Genomic DNA, 18491 nt, shown 5'->3' on the forward strand with positions numbered 1-18491 from the left:
AAGCATGGTGCCCCATACTCAGAATTCGTGCTCTGCATTTTACCCATCCAAAGTGCACACACACAGCATTGAACACACACACACACACACACACACACTGTGAACACACAGCCGGAGCAGTAGGCAGCCATTTATGCCGCGGCACCCAGGGAGCAGATGGGGGTCTGGTGCCGAACCCCCAGATGCTATTTTTTATTTTATTTTACTACTATGTAAAATAAATAAGAGTATGTGTAACCGGATTGAGTCTCACCGTCCTCTTTGGTGCGTGTGTAGATCTGCTCGCTACGGACTCCGTCTCCGGCTCGAGTGAAGGCCAGGACCTGGATACTGTAGTTGGTGTACTTCTCCAGCCGTTCCAAATCTAGTGAAGGCTTGGTGGTTGTGATGTTCCTGATCTCTCCCAGTTCTGAGGGGGAAAAAATACACAAATGAGATCTTTATTAGCTTAACTGTTACTCCTTGATCAAAATGCAAGAAAATGGAGACTTATGCTTAAACTAAATGATCTTCCCCTACCAAATGTTTTGCTCCTTAGGAATTTCACGTATCTCTTTTTAGAGTTTCAACAGTTCCAACAGTGTCTCAAAATGTGCTCAGATTTGCCAAGATATCAAAGATTTATATATTTGAGTTAACTTTTATTATCATTTGCATTAGAAAATTAACTATATTTTACATAGTCATCGGTCACTGTGTCCTGTATAATCCTACATTATACAGACTGTTGTGTCTCCATCAATACCTTATTTTAGTTCAATTATTAATGACTCTGCAATGCAACCTGCTACTGAGATTCAGGTAGTGTGTATACAGGGAATGTACATACTGTCCATAGTATGCTGTATACATTGTAAAAACAGTGTGCATAGTAATCATAGGCACATTCTATGAACTGGTGCACCAAAGAAATGTTAACACCTTTATCCAAGAAATTTCTCTGTAAGCCACTTTGGACAAAAGCATTTTATCCAAAGACCATTAAGTATTGTGCTTCTACTGTAGATCTACTGCCCTCTGTTTTTTTTTTTTTTTTTTTTTTATTTTTTACTTTGTCTCCTAAAGCAAAGCCACAGTGCCCTCTAGAGGTCTGTGAAATGCAATAGAATTGATATTGCATGTCAAAAATTTACTGTATTACTTTATAATAATGTTCATGAGTGAGTCATTAAAACACAATATAGTGCCTCAGTATTTCATATACATTAGAAGATGCACATATATCCTATATATCAACAATCATATTTTCATGACATTAAAGGTGTATCTACAAAAGCCCCTTTTTGTGTTATTTGGAGATACTCTGTACAAACAACATACATCTCTGAAGTACCTTGAAGCACTATGTAAATAGCAGAGTGTATGAACTTGAAATGTACTATGGTATTACCACCTGATGCCATAACTATACCACAGTACACTGCTAACAGTACTTTTGATAATTATCAAAATATTAAAAATGATTTATACATTTTTGATAACTATTTGCAAGCATATTGATGACGTGTAAGCATGCATATAATTTAAAAGTTATTAAAAAATATTACCCATAAAGTAATTAATTATAGACTTACTGTATTTGTCAAAAGGTTGGAAGGCACAAAGGCTGCAATTATTCAACAATACAGTAAAAAAAAAGGTCATATTAAATTTTAAATAATATATTTTTATTTTACTATATTCTAAAATGTAATTTATTACTCATTATTAAAGTCTTCATTAAACATCTTTGTATTTGGAATGGGGAACCATTGGGGGCATCTGCGTGCTTCATTATTATGCATACAAGTAAGAAAATCTCTGCAGAAAACTGAAAGGGTCATAACCCTGTCTGACCTCCGTCAGGTAGGTTGGCCCAGTAGATGACACGATATCCCAGCAGCATGCCGTTGAGCGCTTCTTTGGGCAGAGCAGACCAGGACAGGGAGATAGTCTCAGGGGTTGCAGCTGTTGTCACAACATTCTCAGGTGGGCGACTGGGAACTGTTAGCGCAAACAGGAGAGTTTTAGTCAATAAATGTGACATTATCGATCATCTAAAAACACAAAACATGTATGTGCATTGCTATATCTTACAAATAAAATTTCAAGTTAATAGGTGAAATTAATTAATTAATTAAGCTTCAGATTAAGTATCTGGAGTCTGTTCTCATGCCACTAAGCAAAGCATGTAAATGCATTAAGAAAACACCAGTAATAAAATAAATATGGGACTCATAAAGCAGCTAACCATCCTCTAGCGTGGTGATGGTGATTTCCTCCGAGGTGGGACCCATGCCTGCTCGATTGGCTGCTTGCACCCGAACCTCATACTGGGTGTACTTCTTCAGGTTATCCAGGGTGAGGGTTTCAGTGTCCCCTGTGGTGTCTACATTGATGGTGTTGTATTGTGGGCTGCCCCCTGTCCCAAACTCCCGATAACACACTTGGTAGCTTCGGATCAAACCATTCTGCAAGTGTTTGAGGGGGGGCTGGAAAAAGAATAGATATTGTAACATCAGATATTCTTCGATTCTCACAAGCACATGGCTGAATTCCAGTTCCCTAAAGTAAGCACTTCTCTAGTGATGGAAAAGTGTTGGGACCTTTAGAGAGATTTATTTAGCAAACCGACATGAAAGTTTCAACAGTCCATTTCTTACTATATTTCTATGCTCTTTTCATTCACCAACAGAAAATACCATAATTGTTAGTGTATGGGTTTGTGAGGCAGAGGCAGTATAGAGAGAGAGAGAGAGAGAGAGAGAGAGAGAGAGAGAGAGAAATAATAATAAGAAGAATATTTTGCCCTTATGTTAAAAGAGCTGATCACTTCTGTAATTTTATTTACTGTATTTGTATTTTATTGTAAGTTTATTTAATTTGAACTATTTGGGGAAAAACATCTATTTGAAGGGAACACACTGGCTTCAATACATTTTCTTTAATTAAAAATAATAATAATAATAATAATAATAATAATAATAATAATAATAATAATAATAATAATAATAATAATATCCAGAAAGTTTGTCCATGTCCACTTAGTGGCTCTGTTAAATAAATAAATAAAAACCCAGACACATCACAGTAGAAGTGGCCTATTTCCTCGGAGCAAACAACTTTTATTATATTTTAATAACTCAAAAACCACAGGTTAATTAACCCACAACAGAGGTAGACAATGTTACAGATCGGATGCTCCACTCTAGTATTTTATATTTTATTGTATTATTATTATTATTATTATTTGTATTAATGAAGAACTCACGTAAGAGCTTTAACAAAATATGATCTTCACATTTTTACTTTTTGGCCCTCCAGAATGCTGCCTTGATAAATGTATACCTCCACTGTCACCTCAGTTTTTATGTTTTAAAGAGGGGGTAGTCATTTTCTGTGATAATTCTCATTAAGCCACTACTGTTGACATAGCTTAAACCCAAAATATTCCTCAGAAATATAGCATGATTTAGCCAGCACAAACTCTAATTTTGCATAGGATTCTATAGCAGCACAAGTTACCTTCCATGTGACTTTGATGCTTTGGGATGAGATTGCTTCCAGCTGCACTTCTTGAGGAGGGCCATCAGGTGCTGGACAGAGAAAATAATGGACTTAACCACTAGGTGGCGGCACAGATAATAAAATGTCTGATTCTACAGAGAACTATAGCTAAAGCTCACAAAGGCTCACGCCATTTTCAGTTGTGGGAATACTCACGTGCTTCATCCGTGGTGATGGTCAGCTCATTGCTTGGTCTGCTTTCGCCGATCTGGTTTTTGGCGAACATGCGGATGTTGTAGGTGGAAGCAGGGTGGAGTTCAATGATGGTGGCCTGATTCAGCTGAGGGGAGACGTCTTTGGTCATTTGAGATGAGGCCCATGGAGCTTAAAGAAATACAGAGTGACACAGGAGTCTATGTTATTAGTCATTAATATGTCATTGTATCATAGTTTAAAGGAAGTAATTGTATTAACAGATAAACCACTTCAAGTTTCCAATCAACATAATGATCAAGGTCCATTCTATGAATGACTGATACATGGACAGTTGAACAATGGTCATTCAGTCTGATTATATATATACATCTTTTTCATAAAAAAAAAAAAAAAAACAGATTGTTCCGGTCCAAGATGCTGATTGGCTGATAAGTAATACCTTCTATAATATATATGACTGCATAACAACACCTATATATTACTTTCAAAAATATAAGTAATAACAAAAGATTGAAAAAAAAAAAACCCTCATACATGATTTGTTTTTATAGTTGATGTCATATCCTGTAATGGGGCTGTTGCCATCAAAACCCATGGTCCAGCGAAGTGCGATGGTTCGGTCCTTTACCTCTCTGATCTCCACCTCGGGAGGGTCCGGGCGATCTTCAGAAAAATGTTGGTGGAGATTAGACAAATAACATACTTTTTCATTAAAAATGAGATAAAAGAAGAATATAATTTATTGCATTTTAAATTCAACTTTACCTTGTACTATCAACTGAATGATTCCTTTATCTTCACCGTAAGAGTTGATGGCAATGCACGAGAAAAAGCCAGAGTCTTCTCTGACGGTATGCAAGATCTGTAAAAATACAAAAGTACAAATATGATCATTTGACTAGAACATAAAGGCATTTTGGTAACACTTACAGAATACTGCATATTGCTCTGGGAGTTTTGCTGTTCATGGATAAGAATTGTTTGGAACTAATTTCATCATTTCATTTGGATGTTTCTGAATCAGGTATAGTTTTTTGAACTATTGATTGTGCTAATGATTATATTTATTAGTGTACACATAACTCCAGTAAGACCCTCAGCAGACACTGTAAAATACTGTTCTGCAAAAACATCTATCTTCATTTATAAACAATAGTTAGGAGTCGAGAGAAAAAAAAAACATTTTCCACAATTGTATAAAGATTTTACTAATTCCCATGACTTTTCATGTTTTTAAGAACACCAAATCATATTTTCCTTATTATTTCCTCAGATTTTTCCTCAGAATAGGTAACACATACACACAACAAATCTATGAAGGCTTGTTTCATATTATGGTCAGATGAAGTAAATGTGGCACAAGTATAACTATCCACCTGCATGCTATTCTGTCCATAGTATCCCAGATTATATGCTTGATTTCTCATGAATTTGCAGAAACAAATATGAAATAAAAAATAAATTCTGCACACTTATAAATGTGTTTTAATGTCTGATTTGTATGATCTTTGAACAATATCAGACTTTAATAGCAAAATATTGAAAGTGTACCTGAAGTATACTTGCAATAGTATAACCATAGCATAATAAAACATACTAAGTATATCCTTAACTGAACTTCAGCACTGCTTCTGCACAATTAAAGTCCATTAAGTACAACATTTGTGGTTCCAATTGAGCAGATTTGAAGTATGCCAGTTTAGTTTACAAAAAGTACAATTGCAGGACATTTTAATTAAGTACATAAATATAAAACTTGTATTTGCATTACACTTAGCATGAAATAAATAGGGTAGCATGATTTCTGAGTAATCTTTTGTGCAATGTTAAACAAAACAGTTGCACAGATCTGCAAAACTTTGAATAATATTTCACGAGTTCACATTTACTTATAATTAAATATAGGTTAAGCGTATTTGGCGTGCTGTCCGGTGAGAGAGCTCCGAGCCCGGCAAGAATACATTTGAAAAGAAAATACAAGTTTAATCCTGTTTCATTTCATGTTACTTGCTGTTTCTCTGTAATTATTTGTGAAATTTACGAGCAACTTCTGAGTGAAAATTGTTTTAAAGTAAATCCTACAAAAATGTTCTATTGGTATATTGGTACTATATAATTTCTCTATTGGTATATTGGTACTATATCCCACAATGCAATGCATTTGACAGGACCTTCCACTTCTGGTATTAGAATTAACTGGTCATAAAATCTTCCTGGATATTTATATAAATCTTTTTTTTTTTTTTTTTGACTCTTACACTTATTTGACTGGACTCTCAATTATCTTTGATTAAAAATAAGAGTATTTATTTTGAGATAATTGTATAGTTGAGTTAAACAAACAAAAAAACAAACAAAAAATCATATACAGCATTTAAATGTACAACATATAAAACAAACAGATCATGTGAACAATGCTTCAAACCTAAATTTGAATAGATTATCATTGCACATTAAATAGTTCATTAAAAAAAACCCCACAAAGTAAACATTATTTAATGTGTAGCATATAAGTCCCCAATGAATAAACTTTTCTTGGCATGTATTTTTGTCTTATTGAATACCACTTGAAAATCTGTCACATTACCATAAAATAAATGAGGTGTAAGAGCAAGTTTTGTGTTGACAATAAGGACAAATATAAGTTTGTGCAAACGGTGGATGTTTTTTGACAGGAGATGATGTCGGTCACTGACAGCTAGTCCAGGGCGACCCTGAATATGTGTCTTGGAAATGAGGCGTGTGATTGCATTCTCAGTGTAGATGGTGTCTTCGCTCACCTGCAGGGTGGATATGACCTCATCTCCCACTTCCTTCACAGTAACCACATAGCGGCTCATGTCTGGGTTGATGATATGAGACTCCTTCTCCCAGCGAACCTTGATGGGCTTTTCACCGTGAGCAGTGCAGCTCATCTCAGTCATGTGACCCTGTTCTGCTCGCGTGGTGTTGGGGTAAGATGTGATCATGGCGGGAACTGAAGACAAGGACAAACAGAGAAAGACACGTTGTGATGATGGATAAATAATATTTGACGTCAGTGTCGACTCAGCCAAATACTTTCACATACTCAGCACAGAAAAACTCTACATCCATCATAAAACATTATTCTCATTACATAATAAACCAATCCATCCATCCATCCATCAATGTTTTGTTGTATATTGTATACAATATATTATATACACAGTATTTTCATAATATATTCTCTAAGAACCAAACGAATGTATTAATGAAATCAGTCAATAGGGTCAAACACAGTAAATAGGGTCATAGTAGAGTAAGATGTCAACATATAGATCTGGAGCACACACTCTTAAAATGTCTGGACCTGTGAAACCCTTGTGGACAACTGATTTGGTGATCAAAAATGTGATTCTAATGGAGCCGCTATCAGATGAAGTAATTGAGCTGAAAGAAAGCAAACTGAGCTGTTCACTGGCGAGAAGTTCACAGAGCAAGTGCAGACATGAAAAGATGCGAGACCATGCTCAGGCCTGTCTGAAACCTTGTTACCCTCAAGCAGTGTGAGGGATCTGTCTCTCTCTCTCTTTCCTGGCAGACAGGCTATGATTAAATGATGTGCACACTTTGATTATTCATATAGATTCTTCTGCTTGTTTCGGTCAGCAATACTTGCGAATACTAGTGAAGCAGGAATGTGAAAGCCCCCAAATCATCATACACTAGAACTGGGCTCTGTGATCCAACAGTTTAATACCTTGTGATGGTAATTTTGTATCAGTTGGATATCAGGACCACTTTTTATTAGTTATACTTTATGTAGAAATGTGAAAATATACAAAGAGACGTGTGTGTGTGTGTGTATTCATATACTATATATATTATATATACGGTATATATAGATCATATATATATATATATATATATATATATATATATATATATATATATATATATATATAATCTATTCAAAATCTACTATCAAAATCTCTTTAAATGATAATATATATATATATATATATATATATATATATATATATATATATATATATATATGTGTGTGTGTGTGTGTGTGTGTGTGTGTGTGTGTGTGTGTATTTAGGTACTTATTTTGCTTTTTATGGCAATTGTATTTATTTATTTAACTTTTTTGTACATTTTGCATAATCATTCCTTTGATTTACATTTTTGCAAGAAAAAAAAACAAACAAACAAAAAAACTTTATTTTTGTTTATTTGTAAATTTTAAAGATTCAAACCAATCAGAATTTGAAATCAGAATTGTCTGACTTATAATTATATTTGTATTGTTTTTTTTTAAGTCTTTGATTTTTTTGATAAATTCCAATTAAAAAGAATAAATAATCAAATGAGATAATACATTTACACATTTATTATTATTTTCCAAAAACATGCATTTACCGAAGAGGGTTGCAAGCCCCTTAGTTGATAAATATTTATTGTACCCATGAGAATTTGAGTTAATATTTGAAGAATTTAAAGAAACATTCGCACGTTATTGGTTCTTTTTATGTTAGTTTATGGTCACATGACATGCAAGTAAACAGACGGAATATTTAAGTAAATGTTTTATTTTTTATTATTTATATATAGACCTACAGCAATATAGTCCAAGTGATTGTATTATATTAGTTTCAACTCTAATCATAAAATGAACAACATCATACATACACATTTAATTAAATTATTACACTACACTGTATCACTATTTTAGATTTAATTCAATAAATTGGGCAGCCACTTTTATTTTAATTTTACATTTGATTTAATTATTCACTTTTTATCAACTCATAGACCTCCTGCAGTCCTTTCACAGACACCCAACTGAGTATTCTTTGGGTGAATTTGCAGCAGAAATATTGAGATGTTGACTGTAATAAGTAGTCATACTGTGATATGGGATTTCGTTCAGTCCACCCACAGCATTAACTGTTGAAGAAAACAGGGAGGAAAAGCAAACTGGGCGCACACATGCAGTCTCTCGGTGCCTGGCCTCTTATTGCGGTGTGAAGTGGCGGAAGTTGACATGATGGAGAGTGTCAGAGTCAGGCCTGTGAACGTTTAACTCTCATCTCTTATTCACTCACAAGATCTCCGCAGCTGCACCATACGAGAGAACACTGCTTTATTTTGCATGACAACTATGAATTTTAAGTACGGCATATAAAAAAGAAGAAGAAGAAAGAAAATATCCCTCTGCCTTCCCTAAATGTTATTTCTCTTTAGTGTGTCTGATGTAGTGTTAAGTCTGCTATTAAATCAGCTTTTAAAATCAATTATTTGAAATAAAACTGAGATGACGATGAATTGTGGCTCTTACAGAAGTATACAACAGCACCTAACAATCTTGCTGGGTCTGTATTGTAAAGTTTATACACAGCTACATTATTACTAAAAATCAATTTCTCTGGAGACAGTTAAAAGCACCTTAACTTAAGGAATCTCACTGTCACTGTTTTTTCACTATTGTGCATGGGGGAAAGTATCACAATATGGTGACAGTTCTTAGAAAAATTCTCCGTAGTGCACATCCAAAAGAGTGTGTATAATCTCATTTAAAGTCTTGCAGTCAGCAAGAGAGGGGCTTCAGGCAAGAGTGGCTCTAAATGGTATTCCCATAACAGCTTAGTTGATGTATATTTTTAATATCCAGCAATATCACAGGCTCCTGTAATAAAGAGAGAGAGAGAGAGGAGCGCTGATGGCAGCTATAACCACACATCAAACAGAATCTCCCTTTATTCATTTCAGCAACCATAGAACAGCACCTCACTATTATTAAACAAACCAGGGAAAGCCACAGGAGAGAGTTTGATATTCACAACATGTGTGAGGAAATGTTGTCTTGCACAAGCAACATGGATGTGTTTTACAGCTTTTCTGTGAAACAAGGCTTTACAGTTTTGAAAAGTGACATTATAATAAATATCTGTAAAATTCTTTAAAATGGTAAACACTTTGGTAAAGCAATGAGGTTAACTGTTGGACAGTTACAAAAGGTTTTTTCATACATAATTTAATGCTGATGTTTATATAAATATCCTTATATAAATATTTAGCCTACTCTAAAGAATAATGCTAGCAGTCATATAGGTCTCTATTTTTAGGGTATGCATTATTTGACAAAATCAATATACACTGAGTGCATTAATACAGTTAATACATTAATACATGTCACAAATCACTTTGGATAAAAGCAGCCACTAAGTGCGAATAAATAAAGAAATACACATCTTATATCTCTATTTGACCCTCTAATTTTAGCTCTCTCTATTATAAATCTATTCTTTAAAAAAACAAACAAACAAACAAAAATGAACACTAGCTTCTCTAATCTTTTTGTATTCTATATATTTGTTTTCTTTTCATTTATTATACAATTAACAAAAGCAAAAAAGGCCTCAAACACTAGCTTGTTTTATTCATTTTCTATTCTGTCTGTTTTCTTTTTATTTATTATATAATAAAAAAATAAAAAAACTTTCTACATATACTGCGTTAGGCTATCTGAGACTTGTTATAGAACTTGTACATCATTGCTCTTTTTTGATTTTGATTGCTTCCATCGTCCTCAATTGCAAGTCGCTTTGGATAACAGCTTCTGCTAAATGACTAAATGTAATTGTAAATATATAAATAAATGTAATTTTTAGAAAAATAATTTATTGCTAATATTTCCATAATATATCCAAAGTTCTGTCATAAAACTTTAGATCACGCAATCAATATCATTCGGCGCAGCTGATTTGTTCATTTTGTATCAGCAGCCAATGAGCTTGCTGCTCACCAATCAAATACTTGGCTAGTGTTTGCTATAGCAGTTGCAGTGTGCTTCAGAAGCCCTCCTCCTTCCCCAGCTCCACCTGTATAGATCTGCTATAGGGTGATTCATGTATGTGAGGGGTATTTCATATACAGTATGTGACCATGGACCACAAAACAAGTCTTAATTTTAGTGTCAATTGTCTGAAATTGATATTTATGTACAGAACTGGGGAGTAATGATATATACATGAAATGGCGTTACATACAAAATACGAGTAACTGTATTTTGTGATTACTTTGAATTTTAATGTAATTTCTTATAGGGCTGTGCAAAAAAATCGAATGCGATTTTCATGCACATCTTATCAGTAAAGACGCTCCTGTAATTAGAAGTATATCCCCAGCACGTGCGTTCAGATCAGGGTTATCAGGTTTTCACAACAAATCCTGCTCAGTTGTTTCTCAAAACAAGTCAAAAACTAGCCCAATCGTGCTTCCAGAAGGTTCCCCGATAAAAATTTGCTTCCCGGGGTTAAAATATCCTTTTTTTTAGCATAGCAGCGTTGGTAAAATTCGCATTTTAGGGGCTAAATATAACGTTATTTGCATTGGGGTCGCTTTGACCCGCGGACATAAAAAACAACCACAGACCTGGCAACACCAGTTGGCATTTACTACACAGAGCCGTAATTCACTGACAATTTACACAAAATCGATATAAAAATCGCAGGCGATTCTTTGTCGATTTTGAAAACGATTTTGTGTTAGTTGTCGGTAGACTACGGCTCTGTGTAGTAACTGCCGCTCCACCTGAATCAGTGTTGCCAAGTCTTTGGTTGTTTTTCATGTCCGTGGTTTGAAGCAACCCCAATACCAACAAAGTGATATTTAACCCCTTAAATGCGAATTTTACCAAGGCAACCCTGCTAAAAAACGTATATTTTAATCCCGGGAAGCAATTTTTATCGGGGAACCTCCCGGAAGCGCGATTGGGCTAGTTTTGGACCAGGTTTAAGAAGCAACTGGGCAGGATTTGTTGTGAAAACCTGGCAACCCTGATTTGAACGCACGTGCTGGGGATATACTTCTAATTACAGGAGCGTCTTTACTGATGAGATGTGCATGAAAATCACATTTGATTTTTTGCACAGCCCTAATTTCTTAATTTAATATTTAAGTAAAAAGTTTGGGTATTTTAACCAATAAAGCAACTAATTCTCAGTTAAAATAAAAACAACTGCATGCAGCAGCCTGTTCTTTTAGCAACTTGTAGGGATACATGCTCATCATCATGACACAAATTATCATTAAAACAATAACTTGGGAGAACTGTGCCAGCTGTTTTTGGCTACTTTTATTATGTGTTTGGATTTGTTTTGAAGCTTGGAATGCAGCATGAAACAGCATGGAATCCCATTCATTGTATTCAAATTGTATTTATATTGATTTGGTTTAAATTTATATTTGATTTGAACGACAACATTTTTTGTTGTTGATAAAATAAATGCTGTGGAAAACGGATGTTGTTAAGAATAAAATGCAAAGAAAACACAAATCTTATGACGCGTAGATGTCACTTTTATTTAGAGCTGGAAAGCATAAAAACATCAAGTTAATATGTTCCTTTGTGTTACATAGCTTAAGTATTTCAACGTATTTTAAAGCATTTAGATAAGTTCCTAAACTGGAGTAATCTAACAAAATACATTACTGATTACTTGTAATCTGTAGTGAAATACATTTTAAAAGTAACCTTCCCAGCCTTTGTTTATATCATCACCTATAAATAATTTTTCCAATGATGTATGGTTTGTTAGGATAGGACAATATTTGGCCGAGATACAACTATTTGAAAATCTGGAATATGAGGTTACAAAAAAAACTATGATAGGCATAAAAGAAAAATCTATAATTTTGACCCACACAATGTATTGTTGGTTAATGCTACAAATATAACTGTGCTACTTAAGACTGGTTTTGTGGTCCAGGGTCACATATGTTATATATGCAGCAGCAGTATTTCTTACATGCTCACAGCAGCATGTTGTGGCTGTATTGGCAGTAGCAAGTCTCAGTACTTGCTCTGCCGCAGCAGCAGCGTAGCAGATCTATTCCACCAAGACCAAAAACATTAACATTGTCATGGACATTACCTTGCTATAGCTTCAGAGAGTTGTCATAACAGAACTCATTTTCATGAAAACCGTTTACTGTTAAAAAATCAGGTTACAGGGTTACTCTCTATTGACAAACATAACCTTAATTTGCTACTAAAAAAAATGTCAGCTACTTTCTTGAAAGAAAAGCATCCCATTTAAACAAGAAAGTAATCAAGACAAGCATGCAAATAATATTTATCTCTCCTTCTAGACACACACACACGCGCACACAAACAAAAGATGAGTCAGAGTGTGACACATATGTAGCCTTTAATGGTCTTTCTTATCAGTTCAATGAAGCTTGTAAGTGGAGTTCAGAGGTGCACATGGGTTAAAAAGCACGAAAGATGATTGTCTGATGGAGATTCAGAGACCCATTATAGTGGCGGAGCTGTCAATGATCTTGGAGCCACAAAAAGGTTAATATTAATATTTTTATACAGTGAGTAAAACTGTAAAAACTACAAAACTGTTATCACACATTCGCATTCTTTCAGTTTGCACACAGCAACTGAGCCTTAAAATATTATTGGTAATTTGGACCAATATTTATGGCTGGGTGTGAATGAACTATGATAACTCCATTTGTGTTTTCCACTTTGATGGCCATGTTGAATATGATTAGTGTGTATGGTGTATCATGCTGGATGAATACAGAGGCTGTGGCAGGAACTCTAGGTGTATATAATCCATTTCAGCCCTCATTTCATCACCAGTACAGGGGCACCCTGGGAAACTAGGCCACCTCGTCACATTGCCACGCCTGAGCGGACCATCTACCCCCTTCTCTCTCATAGACACACATACTCATTGCCTTCTCTGTGCAGGCCAATGGAGTGAAGTATATTCTCTGGATTGGGAGGGGCAGCACGAATGTGTGTGTGTGTGTGTGTGTGTGTGTGTGTGTGTTTGGTGGAGTGCAGTAGGCTGCCATGCTGAAGCAATTCCCCCTTTTTCTTGCACAATTGGTCACAGTCTGAGCATGTTCTCTGATACTGAAGGCGAGGGAGTGCCACCAGACCCACACAAGGAGAAAGATGATGATATAAATGAAAAAAAAAGCAAAACACCTTTTCTATCAAGCTTAATGACAATTAATTGAACATCAAGTCTGTCTATATTTTTTAATCCCACACTGCAAAAAAATAAACCATCTGATAAATAAAATAACCATCTGATTCACTTACTCACACTTGTCTCACTTGAGTAATATTTGCAAAATTTTAATACTTCTTACTGAATTTTTATGTATACTTTTTAGGAGTGTTATATATTTTCACATTAAAAAACAAGAAAGAAAGAAACTGAGAGAAATTATATTTACCTGAAGATTGAAATCCATCTAAATACTGTATGCACCAGGGGAATATTAAAATATGTTATAATTATGACCATATAGTGTCCTTGAAATTCTGGGTAATTTAAACTAATTTTTGACCATTCCATATGTAAAATACTATTTTATTTTAAATGGGACAAAGCACCGGTATAATCAAATCAAATCTGGTGTTCCCCAAGGCTTTGTCTTGGGCTGCTCACATGATGTAAAATGCAAAACACAAGAGATTTTGGATAACTTTTATGGAGCAATCTTGACAGATCTTGTCTCAAATCATTTTCACTTCAGGAAAAATACAGTCTTTATAAAATGTTCAATTTTCAGTTGTTAATTTTTGCTGATCTGAATGGGTAGTGATGTTTAGACAAAAGGAAAGTGGCATAATGTGAATAGGCTACTGGTAGCACTGCTCTGTTGGTTTGTCTTCTTCTCATGCCAGAGTGGGCAAAAATGCTGTTTAGTGGGTTTAATGGAGGGGATGTAAGTCTCTGCCTGCTCAACAAATAAACAGTTCACCAAGGAGCACAGTACCGTATACACAGCAGTCAACAGGGCAGAAGACCCTCAGGCCCAGACACACACTCAGTCACATACGCATCACACACACTCCTTATATAGAGTGGCAAAGACCAAAAAAAAAAAAAAAAAAAAAAAAATTATATATATATATATATATATAACTCATGTCTATTAATAGCAATCTGATTGCATCACAATGAACATGGGTCACTCATACACACACACACACACACAAAATCATCACACTCCACTTGACAGGGTCTTACTTTTAACGGTGAGGTACATGCTCTTGCTGATATCGGCTCCCACGTCATTGCTGACCTTACACAGATAAAATCCAGCATCTTCCTCCAGGACGTGTTTTATGAGCAGAGAGCCCTTCTCCAGGAGCTGGATACGAGAGCCAGAATTCAAGGCAATGGGCTGGAACTGAGGTACGCCAGCACCTGAGACAGAAAACGGAAACAATCTAGGGTCTATATACAGTACACTATATATTTAGAAACATTGTATATTTATATTTTTTTAATATGTAGAAATTTATAATGGATATATAATGTTTAATTTAGTTTATTTAACAAATTTTACATTTGAAAAAGGCTACACTAAACCGTATTTCATTCTAGCATAACAAAACAAAAAGGACTGCTGCGTGAGGCAACGTGGCTGTGATATGTTTTACTGTAATCTTAAACATCTGACAATTCAATGGCATTACACCCTTTTTATGATCAATACCAATAATGTTGTGTTTACATGTGATGATTCGAAGATCTCTGAGGGGAATTGTTTTGTATCTGGTGTGTCATGTCTGGATTAGGATTAGATGACACTGTGGGATTCAGTTATATTAAATAAACCATAATACCACATGAGCAACTTAATCTGACAAAGCTACAGCCTGTCTCTGCAACAAAATAAAATAATCTTGACTGTCATAGGAAATGGGTACAGAATTTCAGGATATCCACCTTAGTTTGCAATGTAGAAATACGTTATTTTCTGTGAATGTGGGAGACATCTGATTCATTAGCCCCTATAGGTGCAGTAAACCGTAAAACTTTTTGTGCTACTAACCAGTAAGTTTATAATCAGTGTATGGCAATAAATTGAAACAATAAATAGCAATAAATAGCAGTTTGCAATATCACACACTTTTTTGTATAGCTCAAAATAACCAAAAGCAGATGACACCAGAAGCCTTGCACATTTAGAAATGGAACTGCTCTTATGTAAAAAAATAAGGTGGACGCTGTACTGAACATTTCTAGATGTTGGAATACTGTACCTGGTTATGAAGTGTTGAAAAACATATGTTACATGAACATTATAATTGAAACTCCATTTATTTTAGAAAGCAGATAGAAATTTATTTTCTGAATGTAGAAATTTGATTTCAAAGAATGCAACTTCGTTAGTTTAGAAAAAGCACTCCTTTAACCTCACTGCCTCTCTAACCTTATGGACTCCATCTGACCATCTTTTCCTTCATCCAAGCCCTGTTTAATGACACCCTCCCAATGTGCAGCCTGGTTTTTTGTTGAGTATATGGATTTCCATTTGTGAGCTTTCATCAACAATGTGTAGTGAGGGCTTCAAACACTCTATCCCCTTCAGGAGCAATCAAGGTCGAGTGAGTCACCTGCTCCTGCTCTAATCCAGTAATCCAGCTTCTTTGACCATGGCGTCAATGCAAACACACACTTGTGCCCAGCCCACCTGTCCAGATCACCCCTAAACCTGATTTAAGTTGTGTCCACATCAAATGTGTCTGCTGGATCCCCTTCATTAAATGGTCCTACCTTAGGTTAACTGGAACTTAAACAAAACCTTGCCATAATTGCAGTGTTAGAACAGCTGTACTGTCTATCACTCAAACAGTAGCTGTTCTGTTTATATTTGTTCATATGCAGCTGTTATGTTCATACACAGTGCATAAATAATAACAATAATATTAACAGCTTGAAATAAACTACAAATATTTGAGAAAATCTGCTGAAATCTGCTGATTCCAATGCACAAAGCATTTTTTTCTCTCTGGATTTTGAGGGGGAATATTCTTAATTTCTATATAATTTCATATTGAATACAATATTTTGTATTTTTGCCCATAGACACTGGTAATGTACAGCAATAAATAATATACAATTACAGTGTCATTGCAAATACTGGCTTAACTTTTGAGTGGTTCCATACTGGATCGGGGATTGGGTGATTGTACCTTTGCTGAACAATTATTTTTCTTACATTTTAGCAGTTGTAATGATAATGTTAATGTATAGTTTTTAGGAATGTTACATATTTTTACTGAAACAAACAAACAAAACAAAACAAAAAAAACTGAGAAATTATTTTTGACTGAAGATTGAAATAATGCAGATTCACTGCACTGCACTGCACTAGTCCATCTACATACTGTATGCACCAGGGGAATATCAGAATATTGTTTTCATTATGACCATATAGTGCCCTTGAAATCCTGGATAATTTAAAGTAATTGTTGAACATTCCATCTGTAAAATAAAATTTTATTTTAAAGGGACAGAGCACAAATAAAATAAAATAAATTCTGGTGTTCCTCAAGGCTTTGTCTTGGGCTGCTCACATGATGCAAAATGTACAACACAAGAGATGATGGACAAATGTTATGGAGGAATCTTGTCAGACCCTGTGTCAAATAATTTTCACTGTAAGCAAAAATACACAAGAAATAATATACAATAACATATTTGCAAATAACAGCATACCTTTTGAGTGGTTCCACACTATAGTGGGTATTGGGTTACCCTTTGCCGAACAATTCAGGATCACTGATTTCCCATATATGCCATCCTGGTCTCTTGGCTGTACCTCAAAATGTGGTGGAACTGAGCATAAAAAGATGTTATTTTTAAAAACACGTATAATATAAAAGCACCATTGAAAATCTATGTGTTTAAAGACAGTTTAAAGAACAAAAACAAGAAAAAATATTTTCCTTTATTTTAAACATAATAGAAAATACGACATAAATTATTCAAAAATGAAATTAAATTATATGCCAAGAATTTTAATTCTAGCATTATAATAAGAATCGCTTATTTTTTTCTCAAACCTTTAACGATGAGCTGTATGCTATGCTCGACAGCAGCCGCCTCATTCCTGGCAATACAAGTGTAACTGCCATTATGAATTTCCGACAGATTCGAAATGCGCAATGAGCTGGTAAAGTCTATGTTGTCTATGGTGACACCCAGGCTGGCATTGATTGGTCGTCCATCTTTGTGCCAGGTTATAGACATAGGCAGGTCGCCGGATATGACCACGCAGGGGATGAAGACACGCTGACCGATTGAAGCGCTCTGAGAGTCAGAGTGTTGGATCAGAGGGGGCACTGAGAGAGAGATGGAGTAGTAAGAGAGATGCACCACCGGAATAAATAGCAAACAATGCAATTATATTTTTTAAATGTTAACATATTATTGCACAGCAAAAGTTTGATTTAGATTATGGCGATAACAGTACATTTATGTCCCGTCTCCTTATATATCAAATACATAGTAAGATTCATATAACCAATGTGGTGCAACTTTTATGAAGAAACGCTAAATGTAAAATGAGCATTTGGTGTGTTCTAAGCGTTTGTGACAAACAGCTCAGAACACACACAATATGGGCTGGTGTACAGAACATATGTGATCACACATGTACAATTATCTGTGATTTGCAATAATAAGGCTCCAGTCGGCCTTCATAACAAGTCATTACAGCTCAGAATCTAGAGATTTCATAGAGGAGGAGGCATAATGTGAACTAATGAACGAGAAACAGGGCAAAGAAAGACAAAATAAAGAAGGTCTTTCATCTCCCAGTAAATTCGGCATAATTTGTTCCCCGGGGACTTTGCAAGCATGGTGCTAGTCAGCCTGTCGCATTTGAGAATCAATGAGTTAAAATAACATTGAAATAAAGCAGCACTTCAGTGCTTATTTAATTCACAACAAAATGGGGATAATGGACTCAAGGGAATCCCTTCGCATGCT

General features: G+C 35.0%; 1 protein-coding gene across 2 annotated transcripts in view; it reads right to left on the minus strand.

Annotated features, from left to right (window-relative positions):
• dscamb (Down syndrome cell adhesion molecule b) overlaps positions 1 to 18491 on the minus strand; it is a 136867-nt gene that overhangs the window by 23835 nt on the left and 94541 nt on the right. For both annotated transcript variants that reach the window (XM_052576112.1, XM_052576113.1), the window contains exons 9-19: positions 17564 to 17842; positions 17217 to 17336; positions 14736 to 14915; positions 6483 to 6679; positions 4468 to 4564; positions 4237 to 4365; positions 3703 to 3870; positions 3505 to 3575; positions 2231 to 2471; positions 1837 to 1983; positions 254 to 409 (exon numbers count right to left, since the gene is read on the minus strand). In XM_052576112.1, the coding sequence (XP_052432072.1) occupies positions 254 to 409; positions 1837 to 1983; positions 2231 to 2471; positions 3505 to 3575; positions 3703 to 3870; positions 4237 to 4365; positions 4468 to 4564; positions 6483 to 6679; positions 14736 to 14915; positions 17217 to 17336; positions 17564 to 17842 (1785 nt within the window). The remainder of the gene's footprint in view (positions 1 to 253; positions 410 to 1836; positions 1984 to 2230; positions 2472 to 3504; positions 3576 to 3702; positions 3871 to 4236; positions 4366 to 4467; positions 4565 to 6482; positions 6680 to 14735; positions 14916 to 17216; positions 17337 to 17563; positions 17843 to 18491) is intronic.

This window comes from Carassius gibelio, chromosome B15 (assembly GCF_023724105.1).
Source record: "Carassius gibelio isolate Cgi1373 ecotype wild population from Czech Republic chromosome B15, carGib1.2-hapl.c, whole genome shotgun sequence".
Classification (NCBI taxonomy): domain Eukaryota; kingdom Metazoa; phylum Chordata; class Actinopteri; order Cypriniformes; family Cyprinidae; genus Carassius; species Carassius gibelio.